The sequence below is a fragment of the Bactrocera oleae genome, chromosome 6 (genome assembly GCF_042242935.1).
Source record: "Bactrocera oleae isolate idBacOlea1 chromosome 6, idBacOlea1, whole genome shotgun sequence".
NCBI classification, from domain to species: domain Eukaryota; kingdom Metazoa; phylum Arthropoda; class Insecta; order Diptera; family Tephritidae; genus Bactrocera; species Bactrocera oleae.
Window position 1 is genome coordinate 16100021 of NC_091540.1, and position 18386 is coordinate 16118406.

Here is an 18386-nt window from a genome sequence, read left to right on the forward strand (position 1 = left end):
CTTAAATTTTTTCAGCAGACCTTTTCCAAGAGCCCTGGGATTATTGGCATAAACTTTCAGATATGTACACAAATGTAAATACATTATATTCGACCACCATGGTTAATATCTTAGGGAAAGTATCAGTCCTGATTTTTTTATTTCTTTTCAAAACCTACATAGGTAAGAATTTAAAATTTAAAATATCCAATTTGGGTACCAAAAATGTATCCCCATTATAATAATACAGACAGACATACTATTTATAGCTGCAATTGCTGGTTGGCTATAGGAAAACTGTCTGTACATATGCTTAAATCAATTTTAAATATCTTTTTAATTACTACTAATATACACATGTATCTATTGCTGAAGTTGTAAATGCGAATAGTGCAGTCTTCTGTTCAAGCATTAAATATTAGCAAAAACTACAAAATGCTTACATACATACATATTTTACGTACGTATTTGAATTTTACATCATATATACATATACATACATATATAACCGTGAATAGGCACCGAAAGGGGCTGCACTTGTAGGCGGTTCGCAATAGCTAGGTTTAACGATAAAAACGATAAATATTTACAAAAGTGGAACTACGATTTCCATATCGAATGAGCGAGTTACGCTCTCTGTGCGCGTCCAATTTTCACAAGACCGAAGCAATTATATGCACAACCCAACAAATGGGAGGAAGAAATAAATTGATAAACTAAGAATGTTATGTGTGCGCGGGAGAAGGGTTAGTGGCAGCCACTAAAGCGCAGACAACAAAGCGGGACAAAAAAGAGAGTGATATAAAATTTACGACAGCAATAAAAATGTGCACATACAAAGCAACAACAACAACCTGACAAGTTTGCGGCGAACAACTGGAAAGAATAGTACCAAGCGAAATTTTACAACGCCAACCAACAGCAGTGTAAGCGAGAGAGCGCAGGCACGACATTGTTGGTATCGGATAACGCGAGCATGAGCGCACGGCACTGCCCACTGCAGGCATACAAGCGCTCAACCGCCAGTCAACGGGCGGCAATTAATGCACGGAATGTGATTTAGGTAAGCAAGCGCGGCCAGAGTCAAGTCCATGCGAACGCCGCAGCAAAAAGAACAAGCGATGTAAAACAAGCGCTCACTATTTTTAAAACGCTAGAGAGCAAGTGGCACGACAGCAGCTGAGTTGCCGGCAACTTGCTCCTTCGCACTAGTGGTGCCTTGGCGTTTATTGCGCGCCGCCATTATTCTTGTGCATTGAGGTCGAAAAACCGGTGGCGGAATGCTAGCGATGGTGGTGATGACTAAAGCAGCAACAATAAAGGCAAGAAGAATAATAAAATTGTTGTACATGTGTTGGCGACTGACACAGGCTTTTGTTGTTGTTCATTTGAGCGCGTGAGCATACAAAAGCACTCACTCAAATGGCACGGCAAATTGGCTCGAACAGGCTAACATCTACAGCGGGCGGTTGTTGGTTAATTGAAGCGGTGCGCGGTGGTGTTTTGGCGGTGGCGCATTGAGTCGAATGGCGTAACGCAAAGCCGCCACAACTAGTTGAGATGGAATTTGTTAATTCAGTGCGCCGAGTTCGGCTTTCGTGTGTGGATCGTGTCGTTGTATGAAAAATATTCATGATTACGCTCAGTGCGGACGCGTTATGTGAAATCAAAGTTTGCAATAATAAAATAAAATTACAAAAAAAAAAAAAAACAACGCGATTGAGAAGACACGAAAATAAAGCGTGAAATATGGAAAAAAGTGCATAATAATAAAAACTATGTGTGTATTAGTAAAAAAATTAATGTAAAAACATTGACAGCTTAGAAATTAAAAAAAAAATTATAATAATATAAAAAAATTAAAAAATAATAATAAACGAAAATAAATTCAAAAATAATTAATAAAAAATGAAATCAATTAAAAATTAAATAAACAAAAAAATTTACCAAAACTTCAAAAGTGCACAAAAATTGTAAGAAAGTAGAGTATAAAAAAAACATATATTCAAACTAACGCACATTTCTTACTTTCGCTAAACTGTACTTATATTATATGCATATAATAGCGCGCTGTGTTGTTGTTTTTGTGCGTTAATGCGTGATTGTGCATGCCTTATCACCACAAACAGTTACTATAACTTAAATGCATAATTACATACAAACACTGCTGCTTAGTATGTAGCTTCTTGTGTAACTCTTCAAGTATACTCCCTAAGCAACTCCCACAAAATAATACGCATATATAACTATAAACCTAAGAATCGTGAAAAATTACTCCCAAAGCTGCAGTGCTCGCTTGGTCATGTTGATTGAACCGGGTATTAATCATAAATTTGGAACATTGGCCGCCGCAAATACGAGCATACCAGCGCATTGGAAAATGGAACCACCAAGAATACCAGCCTTAGCGGGTACAGGTGGTGCGCCCACAATACCGCCACAATGCAATAGTAAGTTTCGGAATTTATTTCAATTATTAAAAAATGATAACAGTTATTATAAAACTGTGTGAATGATATAAAATTTTCCGACGGGTTTGTCGGCATGCTCCTGAATCAGTTAAAATTTAAATTTAGTGAGAAAAAGTTTCCAAAATGGTTTGACAAAAGTACAATTAGATGTTTGGCTAGTGGCTTATCTTATTTATGTGAGTTCGTATGCCATTAAAAATGTAGTTCCTATGTGTTTTAAGGCACCTCTTAGCGTTGTAGTGACTTCTTTGTTTAGCTTTTACGTGCCAGAAAATCTTTTGAAAGTTTGTTTGATCCTCCAATGAGGAACGATGAACGTTAGAAATAATATGGTAGCAGTCATGCGCTAAACTGAGTATATGCTCGATACAAAATAAAAATTAAGTAAGATCTTAAAATAAAACAAAATTTAAGCCAGTAATTAATTTCACTAGGAAAGAATATTATATATAAATATTATAACTATTACAATAATAAATACATCAGTAAAGTTAAATAAACACAGTGTAAAATTTTTTAAAATATTTCCTTTTTACTTTTCTAGGTATGTCTTCCCATATAAAATTAAAAAAAAAACCAATTCTTAAAACAAAAACATTTTATGTCGTCATCAACGTATCATAAAATAATGTACGAATATGAGGTTAAGAAGAAATTAAGTTTCATAAATCCAAATCCAACATATACATATAGAAACAAACGAAGAGTCTATATTGAAATCAAAAAATTCAAATTTTTTTGTTATTTAACGATAGTTGCAAGGAAATATAATAATTATTGAAAGCGATAAATAAAATTAGGTTATTTTTTGAGTTTATCGAGCTTGGTTAAGAAAATAACGAAATTCAAATTAAGAACTGTTGCAGAATAGAATAGGTATTTCGAAGATTGCGCAGCCAAAACAGATAAATTTATACTCCATTTTCTCACTATTGGTAACTGAGTTGTTGACAGTATTGTTAAATACCTAAAATCTTGCACCTTCGTTTGCTACTCGCTTATGAAAGACAAGTGAATTAAAAAATTTAATTTTTATTATTATATATATTTTTTAAAGCAGAGAGTTTTTTCATTTTATTCATTTAAAAGTAGTTTCTGTTCGCTGCTTAGACTAGTTCTTAGAATAAAATGTAGCTAAGAAAGTAGAATTTCACAAAATGATACAAAAAAAACAATATTTACAATAGTTATCGAACAATCTCAAAAAAAATTTTTTTTGCTTTAAATTTTAAACTTTATAATTTTTGAAAGCTCATTTCATATGCTCACTAATAAATGGGCCACTTTAAAGCTTAAGACGTCATATACTACTTTCATGCGCATTATTATTATTCCTTTAATGAGAATTCCTGAACATTTCACTTCACATCTTATTTTTATATCTCGTTTCTTATTTTATGTTTAAATTCCATGTTATAAATATATATATATATATATATATATATATATAATAAATATAAATACTTTAGCAAATGTAGCACACAGGTTACATAATCATGGGAAAAACGTAGAAAAATATTTATTTTCAACTTTTTTCTTAAAGCTCAAAGTTTCCATACAAAGCTTTTATTTTTGTAATGAAAGCACTGTGTTCGAATTTTTACTGAAGCTGCCAAAATATTAAAATATTTCGCGAATTAAGCACATAAATACATAATCATTAAACAAGTTGTGGAAAATATGTTTTTGTTTATTTTTCACCTTTTTTTTTGGAAAGCTTAAAGCTTTCGCACGCAGCTTTCACTTATTTTCTAATGAAAGTATTATGTTAGAATGCCCTTAAGTAGTTAAGTGGCTAAGCTTATAAAAAACGGCGTAATTATGTTAATTAATGTTATGAAAGTTAATGAATTTTGATTAGAATAATTTATGTGAGGGTAGCTAGCCGGAATGTATGCATGGAAATTCGGTTAGGGTGAAAAAGTCATAGAATTCGCTCAACTTTAAATCAAGCGCTGACAGCTGTGATAGTTAACGCATTTTCAGCAATTTTATGTGGTAATTAATTAATTTAAAACTACTTAAAAAAAATTTTTTTATAATTTATTTTAAGCATAAATTCTCTTTCTTTTGGATATTTATAAATAAAAAATAATATTTGTATTTTAAGCATTTTATATTTTCTGTTAAATTTATTGTGGTTACTGTTTTTGGCATTTGTTATCTTTTATAAATGTTTTTCCACGGTTATTGTTAATTAAATATTTAAAACGTGCCGATTGTTCGCACTGTTTGCACTGTGCGCCTGTGTGTTTGCACATATGTACCTATGCATATACGTAAATCATAATTGTAAATGTTGAATTGAGCAGACGAAATTGGGTGTATATTAGGTGTACACAATCGCTTGAAATGCTCGTGTAGGAAAACAATTAAACCTTAATAAATGTCATGATCTGCTTATGTAGCACACCTGTATAAATTTCTTAATTTATTTCAACTAGTTCAGGTGACAAGGGTATGCCGTGTGGTTGTGACGGCAACAAACGTTGCCTCATGTGCCACTACCGCTCCGCGCACCGACCCGCTAAGCGGCAAAAAGCTCTTTTTGTTTGTTATTTTGCTCGAATTATTTGTTGCTGCGCTGCTTAACGGCAGAAAAATAGTAAACACAAAATTAACGCTATTTATTTAATACAGTTAGTCATGTTAAACCAAATTAGTCACTGGTAATTAAGCATAAAGTTTGATACGAATTGATGCAGCGAAATTGTTATAATTATATTAGTTTTAGTAGCCATTACGAATTCGCCGCGGAGTGCAAAGTCGGCGGAACTGCGCCGCCTGCGCGATATATTGAGAAATTAGTTCAATCGTAGGCAAACATTAGCATTCTCAATGAACAAGCACACAAAAGCGCTTTCAACGAGCGAAGGTGCAGTTAGGCGGCTATACAACCCGAATTTATAAATTATTATTTATAAAACATTTATTTCTATAACATTTACAAAAAAAAATATTTTCTTTTAAAATTACATTTTACATTCCAGTCGGCCTGCCACCCTCTGTGCAAATACCGGGCGCTGCAATCTTCGGAGCCGGTGGCTCACCATCGCCCACCACGCTGAATGCGCTCATGTCCCAACAGCGTTTACTCGAGTTGTCTCGTTTCGGCGGTCTACGCGGTTACGATATAGCTCAGCATATGTTGTCGCAACAGGGTGCTGTCTCCAAGCTACTAGGTGAGTACACAGCAATTATTTCTAAAATTTAAGATTAAATTAAATTAGTTTGTAATTCTAATTTCGTTGAAAAAACTAAGGTTCGAAAGAATAAGTTCTCAGAAGTATACAAAGATCGATTATGAACAATATGTTCGGATCGGACTTGATCGATCACTTTGTATGCGGTTGCGACAGCTTTTTGGGATGAAAAGGGAATGTGCAAAATTTCAGATCGATACCTCAAAACCTGAGGGCGCGTATATACAGGCAAAGCGACACGGTTAAATCGACTCAGCACGTCACGTTGCTCATTTATACATATATATACTTTAAAGGGTCTGCGGTGTTTCGCCTCTGCGCGTTAGAAATTTCCTGCCAAACTTAAGATACCCTGTTCAGGGTATTAAAATCGTGGTTGAATGAATTTGTTTTGCTAATCACAATTTTTCTGGCCTCAGACTTCAAAAAAAACGTTAAACAGGAATCTTTTACATTCATCAAGCATTAACTTCTGCTTATAAAATATTGGTGTCCTCTTCTAAAAATGATTTTTATTACTTCTTATGATTATTCAGCAAAACATTTTTGAGATCTGCTTATTATTATTCCTCGGTGTCTAGTTTAATATAATATTGATGCTTCCTCCTTCAAACTTTACTTATCTTATGACTAATAAGAGTGTGATACTAGCGCTTACAAATCAAGTGTTTTCACTGTGCTGTTTAAGAAGACCTACGTTTAAATTATTATAACTTTAAAAAGTGTGTTTAACATTTAAAATCGTGCTTATAATTTTGTTGCCAAACAAAGAATTAAATGAAAATTTTTGATTTGGTAAACTTTGAATGTGTTGATATAACAACCAAAACTAAGTAGTTGACGGGTTAAACGAAATTTTGTGATGTGGTAAATGTAGTAATGATCAGTAAACTCGAGTTAAAGCTGTTATTTTCGGAAAACCCAAATAAAACATATGTTATGTTAAAACTATACTATATAAAAAAATTCAATAGTTCTCAAAATTGAAGATCTTATCTGTAGGAACTGTACTATATAAAAACAACATTCGTGGAATATTTTCCATTGATTATTTTAATGCTCTTTAGCTCAACTGTCGTTTCGACAACTTTTCTCGAAAAATGTAAATAAAATTTTGTTTAAAATGTGGGAGTAATCCTATAATAGATATAGTTAAATATACGTTAGAATTATTTAAATTAAATTATTTGTTTAAATTCGTACAAAATTTACGGTTCTGATGACTACTACAAAGCTGGTGATAAACTTTTTTAGTGTTTTGGATTTTCAAGAAATTCGATTCCATAGATGTTATAGAATTGGGTTAACCCCCATGAATCTACATATATGTATATACATTATATTTATAAAAGTTTAAATATATTTTTTTAACCTGAAACTTATGATAATTACGAGTATGAGCTATATAAAAACTTACTTTCGGACTTGTTTTACAACTTTTTTGGTAGTAAAATTAATCTATCTTTCTTTCTCACTCTTTATGTCCTTCGTGTTAGAATAGTTGTGAGCCGAAACGTTTCTAATAGAAAAAAATCCATAACTCCCTGGTAGTAATAATCTTCATAAGCGTGAGCATAATTAATATAAACTGTCTTCGATTCGGTATATCTCTGGCTATCTACATATCTTTAAGAGTTGCTCCTTGCCAAAAAAAATTAAATCTAAAAGCAATAAGAAAGTTATCGAGTTGAATTCGTACAAGAGAGTATGCTGATACTTCATTCGGCTATCTTCAACCCTACCATGTTTTCTTTTGAATTATGAGAATCAATTATAATTGTTTATAAAACGTTTTTTTGACACGGAACGAAGTATTGCTCTACCAATGAAAGAATCGTAACACAATTGTGAAAACGTCAAAGGACATGTTAGCGCAAAGTTGAAACGCAAGCATTGTCTGCTTGTTTGAACAGCTAGTATAGTTTGTTCGATTCGCTACTCTCCAAATCTTTGTGAATCCAAATACCTATTAATGATTTGCTGCTGTTATTCGTGCGGTTAAAGAAGGTGATTTCACAGTGTTAATGCTTTTTTCTAGTACTATTATCATGATGATTGATCAAAAATTTATCTAAATTTAAAATTTTAAAATTTGCTTGTCTAAGGCAATATCGAGAAATGTCTTGAGTGCTCTTTGTTATGCGCAATGAGTATATACAAATTTGAAATATGCGCCTTTCGTATCTTTCCACATATATAATATATTTATGTATATATATTCCATACGTGTATAATTAAGAATATATTCTTGTATATATGTTGGCAACCATCTATTATAATTGAGATATAATATATTTACTTTATCAGATCCTTAATAATAACCACTACTGACAACAGCCCACTTTGCTGTATCATCTATTACCTTTTGGAACATTTCGCGTGGTATCGCGATGAATTTAGCTTTGAGTTCGTTAATAGTCCGAGGATTATTGCTTATTACTCTTCTCTGGAGCATAGGGCCTCAACAAGGTGGCAACATTTCACACAATTGAGCCCATGTGGCCTTGCCTTGTTTTGGTTACGTTAAGCCAGATTGGATGATCACTAGCGATCCTCCTATTTCGAAAAGCGCCTCGCTATTCAGTTTGTACGAATTTTTAATCGATTTCGATTTAAAGCTATTCTGGAAAGGTCAGATTGGAGAGAGTTCGACAATCCTCTTAAACAACGAACATGCAAGCAAATGTCTTTCGAATGATATTATTATGGCGTGAGTAGATTTCCTCTAACAGCGATTGGAGTAGAACAAGTTCCTTTTTTATTGTTGAACTGAGATAAATCAATATTACTGATTTCCTTAGAACGGTTCATATAACGGAAATCGAGGCAGATTTCAATATATAAACAAATAAAATCATCTTCAGATAGATGTTGTGATCTTTAGCACCATTGAGCCCATACAGACTTTTGATACACCAACATTATATTTACATATTCATATCTACTTGTGTTCATATCTACTTGTGTTTATATATACGTGTATAGAAAATTTCCTGTAATTTGTGCGATTGCAACAATAAGTGCAGCGTAACTGCTGCTTATTTCGTGCATGCGATGAGTTATTAGTGCAATAACAACAAAGATAACAACACATATATTATGTTATACAACACCAATCGGCGCACAATGCAACATTGCGCTTACCAACGTCAACATATCAGACAATTACACATACACACAAACACGCAGCAACAGTTGGCAGCGCTTGATGCTCGGCTTCCGTCGCAGCCTGTCCGTCTGTTTGTCTGTTTGGCTGTCAGTAGCGGTTTGTAGGTACAAAATACGCGTCTTGCCGATTGCAAATTGATGATAAAGCTATTATATTCACATAAGTGCACTTTATTGTTGTTACATACAAACACACACACTTACATGTATATATATGTGTGCATATACCAACATTTATATGCATGATAACGATCAACGTGGCAGCAAGTCGGTAGCCAGGTAACGCATACGCCAACCAAACCCGACAACGCTGACTCAGGCAAAATGGTTGGCAGGCAAAGCATTTGTTGTTGTCGAAAGATGATTGATAATGTTGCAAATGCATTACGAAAGGGTTCCCAGTTGGTGGTGATGGTTTTAGGCCCAACAGTCCCTGGTGTGTGGTACAAACAAATAAACACTTTGCTATAGCGGTAACTACAACTGCTTGTTGTTGGTGTTAAATATTTGTTGAAAGCGCATACTAATTGCATTTTTATGATGATTTTTTAATTTTGCACTAATTGTCACTGAATCACATGAGTTTTGAGTGTGTCCTGTTGCGTGTAACGGTCAGTGTTGGCACATCCTGTAAACCTGTTTGGAATGTCGAGTTTGTAGTTAAGGGGTTTCTTTAAAGCTTTATTTAACATATAGTTGGTAGGTAAGGGACTAATTAGGATAGATGGACTTGACTAAATCGACTCAGCTCGTCGCGCTTATCATTTATACGAGAATAGCTATCTTCGGTTCGCCATTTCTCTGCTCGCTTCAATTTATTGTCAAAAAAATTACATGGAAAATCAACAATAAAGTTAACGAGTTGAATTCGTATGAAGAGAGTATACGGATACCTGATTAAAGTGGTATAGCATATTTTTGATCAGTTTTACTATTGTGAATGGTTCAAATGACAAACTAAAATACAAATTTATATTTTTCTTGTGTTTTTAAAACTTAAGATTTAAAATCCATTATAGTAACTTATAGAGAACAAAAATAAAAAGTTACTGCAACCTTTTTTAACGCGATCAAACAAGTTTCTATACTAAAGAAAAATCATAACATTCTTCATGCGCATGTTTCAGAAGACGTATTTGCGCAGGGTTACACCACAAGTGCTGCCCGTTTGTTTGAGCATCTGGTATAGTTTGTTCTATTCGCTAGAGAGTAACGCTTGTCGAACTAAAGAAAGCTTATAAAGGGTTTTCCAATAAGAGTGATAGCATTTTTTTTCTAAAAAAAGAACTGTTAAGGAAATTCAAAAAGCTTCCATGAATTCTTTTGCAGGAACGAATTCGATGAACCCAATTTTCGAGTACTTTTTCCTCTAAACCAAGTCGTATGTCATGAATAGAACGTTCAATATTGACATCTAAGCTTGAAGAGAGTCTGGTTTATTGCTAGAGACCAATGAATTCAAATTACCCCACAAGAAGTAGTTTAATGGTGTTAAATCACAACTGCTTGGAGGCTATTCAATGTCACAATTTCTTGAAATGATCAAATCTCCAAACTTTTCATACGATAATTGTTGTTGTTGCACGTTGCCCCGTCTTGTTGGAACCAGATGTTATCAAGATCAACTTCTTCTAATTGCGGCCATAAAAAGTTGGTTATCATCGATCTATACCACTCTCTATGGACAGTAACGGTGTCACTAGCTTCATTTCGAAACAAGTACGGACCGATGATTCCATCAGACCCAAAACGACACCAAACTGTCAATTTAGGTGAATGCAATGGTTGTTCATGAATAATTTGTGGATTTTCTTCGCACCAGAATCGAGAGTTTTGTTTATTTATTCGACAAATGGCGAAGACAGGTGGATGATTATTACGATCATAAAATGGCAAAAGTTAAAATTGGGGAACGATTATTTTGATAATAAAATTGAATAATTTGTAAATGTTGTTCTTGCGTATGTCTTTTCATGATGTAATTGTAAACATTACTGAATACAATTAAAAAATTACAGATCCCGACATATTAAAAATGGCGTAAACGACACTTACATCTACCATATCTCATACCATTTAGGGTATACAAATTTGCAATAACAACCAAATCTTGATAATATTTTTGCTAAGCTGCAGCTAAAATTTTAAGTGTATATGTGTGATACGAGTTCCATCGTCACCTGATTTGAAAAATGCAATTTCGAAAAAACGAGTTTTCAGTTTCACGTACTGTAGTTAACGGACTCCCTTAAGTGTACCTTAAATTTAAAAAAAAGGGTTAACATCTTACAGCTTTTCACACTGTGGTGTAGTTTTCTTTAGAAAATATATATAAATTTTTTTCGTATATAAATGAGTGTATTTCCATCACATTTGTGTACCACTTCCGCTGTGTTGAATATACTCGTATATACCACATGATTGTGTAATTTTAATTTTTTTAAGCAGTTGCTGTTATCCAGCAATAGTTTATTAATTTGTTTTCTTAACTTCTTTCCACTTGCAGGCTCACTGCGTCCACCTGGTCTAATTGGTGGCTCCAAGCCAAAAGTCGCCACACCAACAGTTGTCTCAAAGATCGAACAGTACAAGCGCGAGAATCCAACAATATTCGCATGGGAAATACGCGAACGGTTGATATCGGAAGGTATGTACAACAAAAAGATAACACATTAAACTATATATATATATATATATGTATATCAGCCTATACATATTGCATGCCACGCATTGGGCGCAAGATCGTAAACACCAATTAGAGCGTCGCGCTGATTAAATGCTATATAAAACCGATATGCATACCCCCTAAACTATAAAATGCCGCGTAAGCAGCAGGTTACTGGTATATATGATCCATATAAATGCAGATGCGCTTCCCGCTTACCCCAAGCCATTCGATTTTAATCTGTTGGCGTTTGTTTGCACGTTGCTCGCTATTTGATTGATTGCCCATCAGGGTTAATGATGGCTTTAAGTCCACTGTAGCGGCTCTACTTTGACAAAGCCACTGCACATTGTTGAGGCGGCTTTGTTGCAAAGTAGTTTAATAACTCATAAATGACTGTGGCAGCGCATTAATTCATTTAATAGTGATATGCTCACATAATATATACGTATATATAGCTTTGGTTATCGCTCCAATCAAGTCTCAAGCTAAGCTTAAGAAATTGCAGCGTTCAATTTAGCTAAGTTTACTTGGTGTAACTGTTGTTTTCTCATAAAATAAATATATTAAGCTACTTTCCTTCATTTACCAATGGGTCCTGCCATATTTTTCGATCGGTTTCAATAGTCAAATAATTCTCCAAGTTTAAACAAAGTAATACTTCAATCTGAAGAATCTCTTATCCCCCTCTAACGTGGCATAGCCTTTTCCATGCTATCTGTAAGTCATTGCGTCAGCTTTTTGATTCATATTTGTTTAGTAATTTTTTTTGTTTTTGAATTTTTTTATTGAAAATAATTATATAGTTTAATGTTTTAGGATTTTTAATGAAAAACAATATTTATAATAGAGATAATTTGAAAAATATTTGTAATAAAAATAATTTAGTTTATTGTACCTTGTGTTTCAGAGTTTATCAAATAATTATAGGAATTTTAGTTGTGTGTTCGATTCGCCATTCTGCAAGCTTTGGTGATTTTAGCAATATTTACACCAAAATTGAGTGCCATGTTTTCACTTCATATTTTCTTCCAGCCGTTTGCACCAACACCACCGCACCTTCGGTTTCTTCCATCAATCGCATATTACGCAATCGTGCCGCCGAGCGTGTGGCCAGTGAATTTGCACGCACCGCCGCCTACAGTCTCTATCCTCCACATCCATATGGTGGATTTACTTGGCATCCCTCTGCCGCAGCGGCAGCTGCAGCAGCCAATGCCCCGGCAGCTGCGCACTTTTGGCCCACACAAGCGACGGGTCCAACGCTTACGACGCTACCACCGTCGGGTAGCGGTAATAGCGGCGGTTTAAGCAGTAATATGGGTACCAGCAGTGGCTCAGGTGGTCTGTTGACAACAAATAATCGTGCAATATCACCTGGTTCGGGTAGTCGGGACACGTTGGAGTCACCTGATGATAGTCGACATGTGGACTCGGACTACTTGGACGATGATGATGAGCCGAAATTTCGTCGCAATCGCACAACTTTCAGTCCAGAGCAATTGGAGGAGCTAGAGAAGGAGTTCGATAAGAGTCATTACCCATGTGTGAGCACGCGAGAGCGTTTATCGAGCCGTACGTCGTTGAGTGAGGCACGAGTGCAAGTGAGTACACGTTTTTATTTTTTAAAACCAATTTTCATCACAGAATTTTTAAAAGGTGTTTGGTATATTCCTCATGTCCCGTGTCTAACAATACATCTAAAATTAGGTGTATTGACATTATTATTTACTCTCATTTCTGAACATCCCCATTCATATATATTATTTTTAATTTTAAATTATTTTCAATATCAAATTTTTTGTCTGAATCCTTATCGAAAGTTTTGTTAATATTCCAATACTTATCTCTAACGATATACATATCCAGAACTTCTCCATAACTGTAGCCTTACATATATATTTCCACACATATCCATATTCATATTCATCTACATATCTTTATCTATGTCTTACCCATATCCATATCAATACATCCTACTCTTATCCATAGCCATATTAATATCCATATCTAAATCTTGTTTCATTTCTACACCCATTTTCATATATATATATATATCTGAAGCCATGCTGATATCCGTATCCGTTTAAGTTTTCGCCTTTATGTACGAATTCAAATCAAACTTTTTTAAAAGAAATCTTCACCTGTATCCATATCCGTATTTATATACAATATATATACATATATGTGCCTATCCACATATATATGTATTATTTGGATCTACATCAATTTATATCCAATAGATATTCTTATCCATAGGCATATCCATATCCATCTATATCCCAGTCTACACCAAATCTTTATTTAAAGAAATTGTTTAACCCTATATTTATCCATGTGGGTGTCCATATACACACACATTCATGTCCATATCCGAATTCACATATATCTATATCATATAAATACCTATGTCCATGCCGATAACCGTATTTAATTAAATTTTTGTATTTATGTCCGAATCCAAATCAGACCTTTCTTTAAAAGAAACTTTTCCGTATCCATATTCATATCTAGACCCATATCTATATCCATATCCAGATCTAAATCTATTTTCATATCTACATACATCCGAATTCCCATCAAACTTCATACAGTAAATGTCCTCATTGGCTTATCCAATACTTATATTCGTCAAGATCCATATCGATATCCATTCATTTATTCCTATTAATCCATACATCCATCCGTTCACAATAATGTTCACTCGATAGCGCTAAATTCCCTCATTCTCCACTTGCTTGAATACTATTAACCGTTATTCCGTTTTATTTGCACTCACACATACATGCGTTAATTTAAAATTTTGTTTTCTTATCCGCTGCTTTCGCATTTATAGTCGCGTTTATTTTTGAACTAACCACATCGTCCTTTCCGCATTGATCAATTCAGGTTTGGTTTTCCAACAGAAGAGCGAAGTGGCGCCGCCATCAGCGCATGAATCTGTTGAAGCAGCGCTCCAGCCCCTCCGGCCATCCACACATTCCGCATTCACAGCCGTCGCCCGAAAGCAACAACAACAACAACAACAACAGCTACAGCAGCAGCAACAATCACAACAGCAACAGTCTCAATCACAGTCACAGTCTCGCGCCGCCAGCGACGATGGGCGTGGCCGCTTCACCGACCTCCAGCTGTCACAGCAACAGCAACACCTCTACATGTGCGGGCGCGGACCAATTGCAATCGCACCACCACCACCACCACCACTACACGCATGGCGGTCAAGCGTCGTCGGCGACGGCGGTGAATTCGTCAGCGAGCGAATTGGAATTGCGCGCGCACGGACATCATTTGACACATCATGCGCCGCATCATCCCCCGAACAGCAATGCGGCGACCATGTTGTTGAATCACTACAGTCAACAACAACAGCAGCAGCATCATCATCAACAGTACGCTGCCAAAGCGCATTATGCAGCGGCGGCGGCGGGCGGTCAATTGCAACACCCAGCGGTAGAACCGAGTGCAGAAAGTGCTGCCTCGGTGGCGGCGCAACAGCAACAACATCCGTTGGCAGCAACGCTGGCGGCAACATTGGTGACATCTCAGCAACAGCAACAACAGCAGCAACTCAGCACATCGCCCACAGCATCAGCGCCATTATCAATGGGCGGTGAGCATAGCGCCTTCCGCTCGCTGGTCGGCTCACCCTCGGCGGCGGCGTTCGCGCACTTGGTGCGCCAGTACGCGGTGGCGGCGACATTGTCAGCGAATGCTGCAAGCATGGGTGAGGAGCTGAAACAACAACACCAGCAACAGCAACATCACCACCAACAACAACAACAGCTAGTGACGGTGGACGACTCTTCCGAGGATTCGGAGGAGGAGATCAACGTGCACGACGACTCCGACGATGAGTTGGAAGTAGTACGGCGCACGCCACGCACCAGCGCCGCAGACCAAAATAATGGCTACAGCAACAACAACAAACATAATGACAACACGAGCACTAGCAATAACAATCCAATGAGTGAAATGTCGCCGACGAGCAACAAAGCGCCGCTGCAACTCACCAAGCACGATCGCTGAGCGCGCGCCGCAAGCTCCATTCTAATCGCGTGAAGCAGGGCGTTGCGCGCACGGATTACATTACAAATAAATTTGACAAACCTGACTCGGAGGCGCGCTTGTGATTGACACATCGGTACCGCCAGTGTTGGTATGTAATAGCAGCGTCATGGCGGCGAGTGAAGGTAAGAATTACTTTGTCTATTGTAAGACACCGCTAACCGTGTGCTGGCCGCTTAATTATGAGCGTAACATGAAACTTGGCGGACGCAAGCTGCATGCTTTGTACTAAGCTCTGCAATGCAAAAATAATAATAAAAATAAAAAAATTAAAACAAATATGCACATAGATTTACATTTAAATGAGCGTGTTCGCTTTGCAAAAATTATAACAAACATAGCAGACAATTTGAAACCAAAGTAATTAACGAAATCGTACAACATTACAACGAGCGTGCGCGTGCTACTTAATGTAGGTTATAATATAAACTGACAACAGCAACAACATTAGTAGAATGCCCAGTAAGAAAATTTAAGGCTTGGAACTATTCCATCTAGAATTGGCACTAGTCTTTTTTGACATAAAAATTAAAGTATTAACAATAATAATAGACGCCTGGTAAACAAATATAAGGCTTCGAACTATTACGTTTTGATTTAGCACAAATACTTTTGAACTTTCTATTAAAATTCTTTATAAATATAAAATTATCAACAATATTGAATATAATAAAAATGTCTAGTAGGAAAAATGATGGCTTCGTTCTTACTATTATTTTTTTATCTGGCTAAGATTATTTTTAATTTTAAATTAACATTGATATCAATTTTAAAAGAAAAGAGTAAATTATATATCTATTAGCACATCTGGTTCTGAAATGGTCCCTTTTAAATTACTTAGCTTTTTTGATTTATCGCCTTAGGGCTACATTTTCATTTATATTAGTCTCGTTTAATTAGGCTTTTTCTTTACTTAAAAATTCAAAGTAGTCGTTCGTTACAGTACAGGCCCTATAAATGATACAAACAATCTACTTGGTATATGTAAAATATTTCAAACGCCATTGTAGTAGCAACAAGGTTGTGGATTACATTTATAAATTGAGGAAGGTTAACCTAGTACTAACCAAGTCCTTCCTTATTTTGGGTAATTTTCTCTTTTTTTATTATAGTCAAGAACCACGATTGTTTTTGTTGTAATCGTAAATAGCGGGACCTACTGAAAGTTAGAGATATGTGTTTGTCTCTTTAAATCAAAAATCTGACTCAAATCTGCACACTATAATTGTACATTATATGGTCTGTATTTGAGTATGCAATTAAGTCGACAAATAAAGCACGAGGAATTTTTCAAATTAGCAAACGATTAATCTATAGCGAACGATTAGCCGCTACAATGTCTGAGTTGAGGAATTCACTTCACTAGAGTCGGTTTTCGCTACTGGGTTACTATAGAAAATGCACAATGTTGTTGTTGTTAGTTATAAAAAAAATTTCTAACGAAGAGTGCGGCTATTTTGTTAAATAGCCAATAAAAATACAAAAAATAAATGGAAATTGTCGTTTGGCGGCATTTCGTAATATCATATAGCTAGAAAAAATAACTACAAAAAATAAATAATTAAATATAATACAACCCAGTACTAAATATGTGTTAAATGTAAAAAATATATATAAATGTGTAAATAAATAATACAAATTTCCTATTTTTGTTTACACTATTTGAAAATTACGGTACTTAAATTTAAAAAAAAATTAAATTTTTATCTGCATATGTATATTGCAATATTTATTGAGGAAGTTATAATAAATCTTAATAAAAATACACCTACATTTGCATGTATTTATAAAAAATTTCCCTTTAACCCTTATTACACCGAAATTTTTAGAAAAAATTATATCGACGTAGATTTTTCTACCTACAAAGCGTTATTAACTGTAATTTAAAACAAATTTAACTTTTTTCTCACTAAAAATTGCATTAGTTTAGAGTACCAACTCAGCATGTATATAAAATCCATTAAACATTTACATTCCTGTCAAAGCGTGTACCAGTTGTAAGCAAGAATTGCTAAAATCAAAAAGGTTGTTATTACAAAAAAAAAACACAAAAACAATTGCAATAATCAACTTTAACTAACTAACATTTATTTATAAATATATGTATTGTATAAATAATTCATTATGGGTAAGCATTAGCTGCTTTATAGTAATATTATATAATTATTTAATTATTTACTAATTAGAAATAAAAATAGTATTTCAATTCTTCTTACAATAATTTAGTGTTGTAAGTGTATGCGTGTGTAAATGTTTTGTGGCACATGCAATTCATATTATATACAATACTATATTTGGCCCAAGAGTGGGTAGTTGAGTGTGTTAAATTATAGCAATGTCCTATAAATAAATATCAAAGATGAAAAAAAAATATTGTGATTTCATTCGATAAAGCGGGGTTAAAAGACGGTTTTTGGTTTGTATGTATAGAGTAGATGATATGTAAAAGTGTAGATATATATAAATAGTTTTCAAGAAAATCTTTAAACAACACGCTAATTTATTTTTTTTTTGTAACTGGAAAGTAGGAAACGAATTCAATAACCAATTTAATTCGAAATCGGAAAAAAAATTCGAAGCTTTAATTGTTCCAGATCCCTGCTGTAAAAAATATTAACGGTTAATAGCGCAGGAATCCATTTTATTCTTTAAACACTAATCTTTAAATTCTTATAACAAAGTGCTAACTACTATTTCGAGTCAGTTCTTGAGTACTCGGTAGCTCTATCGGACTAACTTCGAAGACTGCCTGCTGATTTTTCGTCTAGGACACTATGATAGTAATTATTGGTTATCCTTTTTATTTAAAAAGAATTTTTGGTGTGTCATCAA

The 18386-nt window shown here is 34.7% G+C and overlaps 2 protein-coding genes across 6 annotated transcripts in view; one reads left to right on the forward strand and one right to left on the reverse strand.

The window, feature by feature from the left end:
* The window catches only part of LOC106623993 (uncharacterized), a 134355-nt gene that overhangs the window by 88468 nt on the left and 27501 nt on the right, over window positions 1–18386 (reverse strand). The gene's annotated exons all lie outside the window — the stretch shown is intronic.
* On the forward strand, window positions 1054–17925 carry LOC106622606 (paired box protein Pax-8). 5 transcript variants are annotated; one of them, XM_036360562.2, is made up of 5 exons: window positions 1054–2429; window positions 5441–5632; window positions 11328–11468; window positions 12522–13090; window positions 14393–15305. In XM_036360562.2, the coding sequence occupies exons 1-5, from the start codon at window positions 2282–2284 to the stop codon at window positions 15101–15103; spliced, it is 1761 nt and encodes a 586-aa protein (XP_036216455.2). In that variant the 5' UTR covers window positions 1054–2281; the 3' UTR covers window positions 15104–15305. The 5 variants fall into 5 exon arrangements, with proteins under 5 accessions (XP_036216455.2, XP_014097308.3, XP_069967305.1 ...); XM_014241833.3 differs by having other exon boundaries at window positions 1071–2429; window positions 14376–17925; XM_070111204.1 differs by lacking the exon at window positions 1054–2429 and adding an exon at window positions 4912–5055 and having other exon boundaries at window positions 14376–17925.

Bases quoted from the DNA above. Each gene is read 5' to 3' on its own strand.
- LOC106622606 (XM_014241833.3), top strand. From the start codon at position 2,282: ATGTTGATTGAACCGGGTATTAATCATAAATTTGGAACATTGGCCGCC. The intron at 5,633-11,327 runs GTGAGTACACAG...TTCCACTTGCAG, and splicing joins TGCTGTCTCCAAGCTACTAG to GCTCACTGCGTCCACCTGGT. The intron at 13,091-14,375 runs GTGAGTACACGT...TGATCAATTCAG, and splicing joins TGAGTGAGGCACGAGTGCAA to GTTTGGTTTTCCAACAGAAG.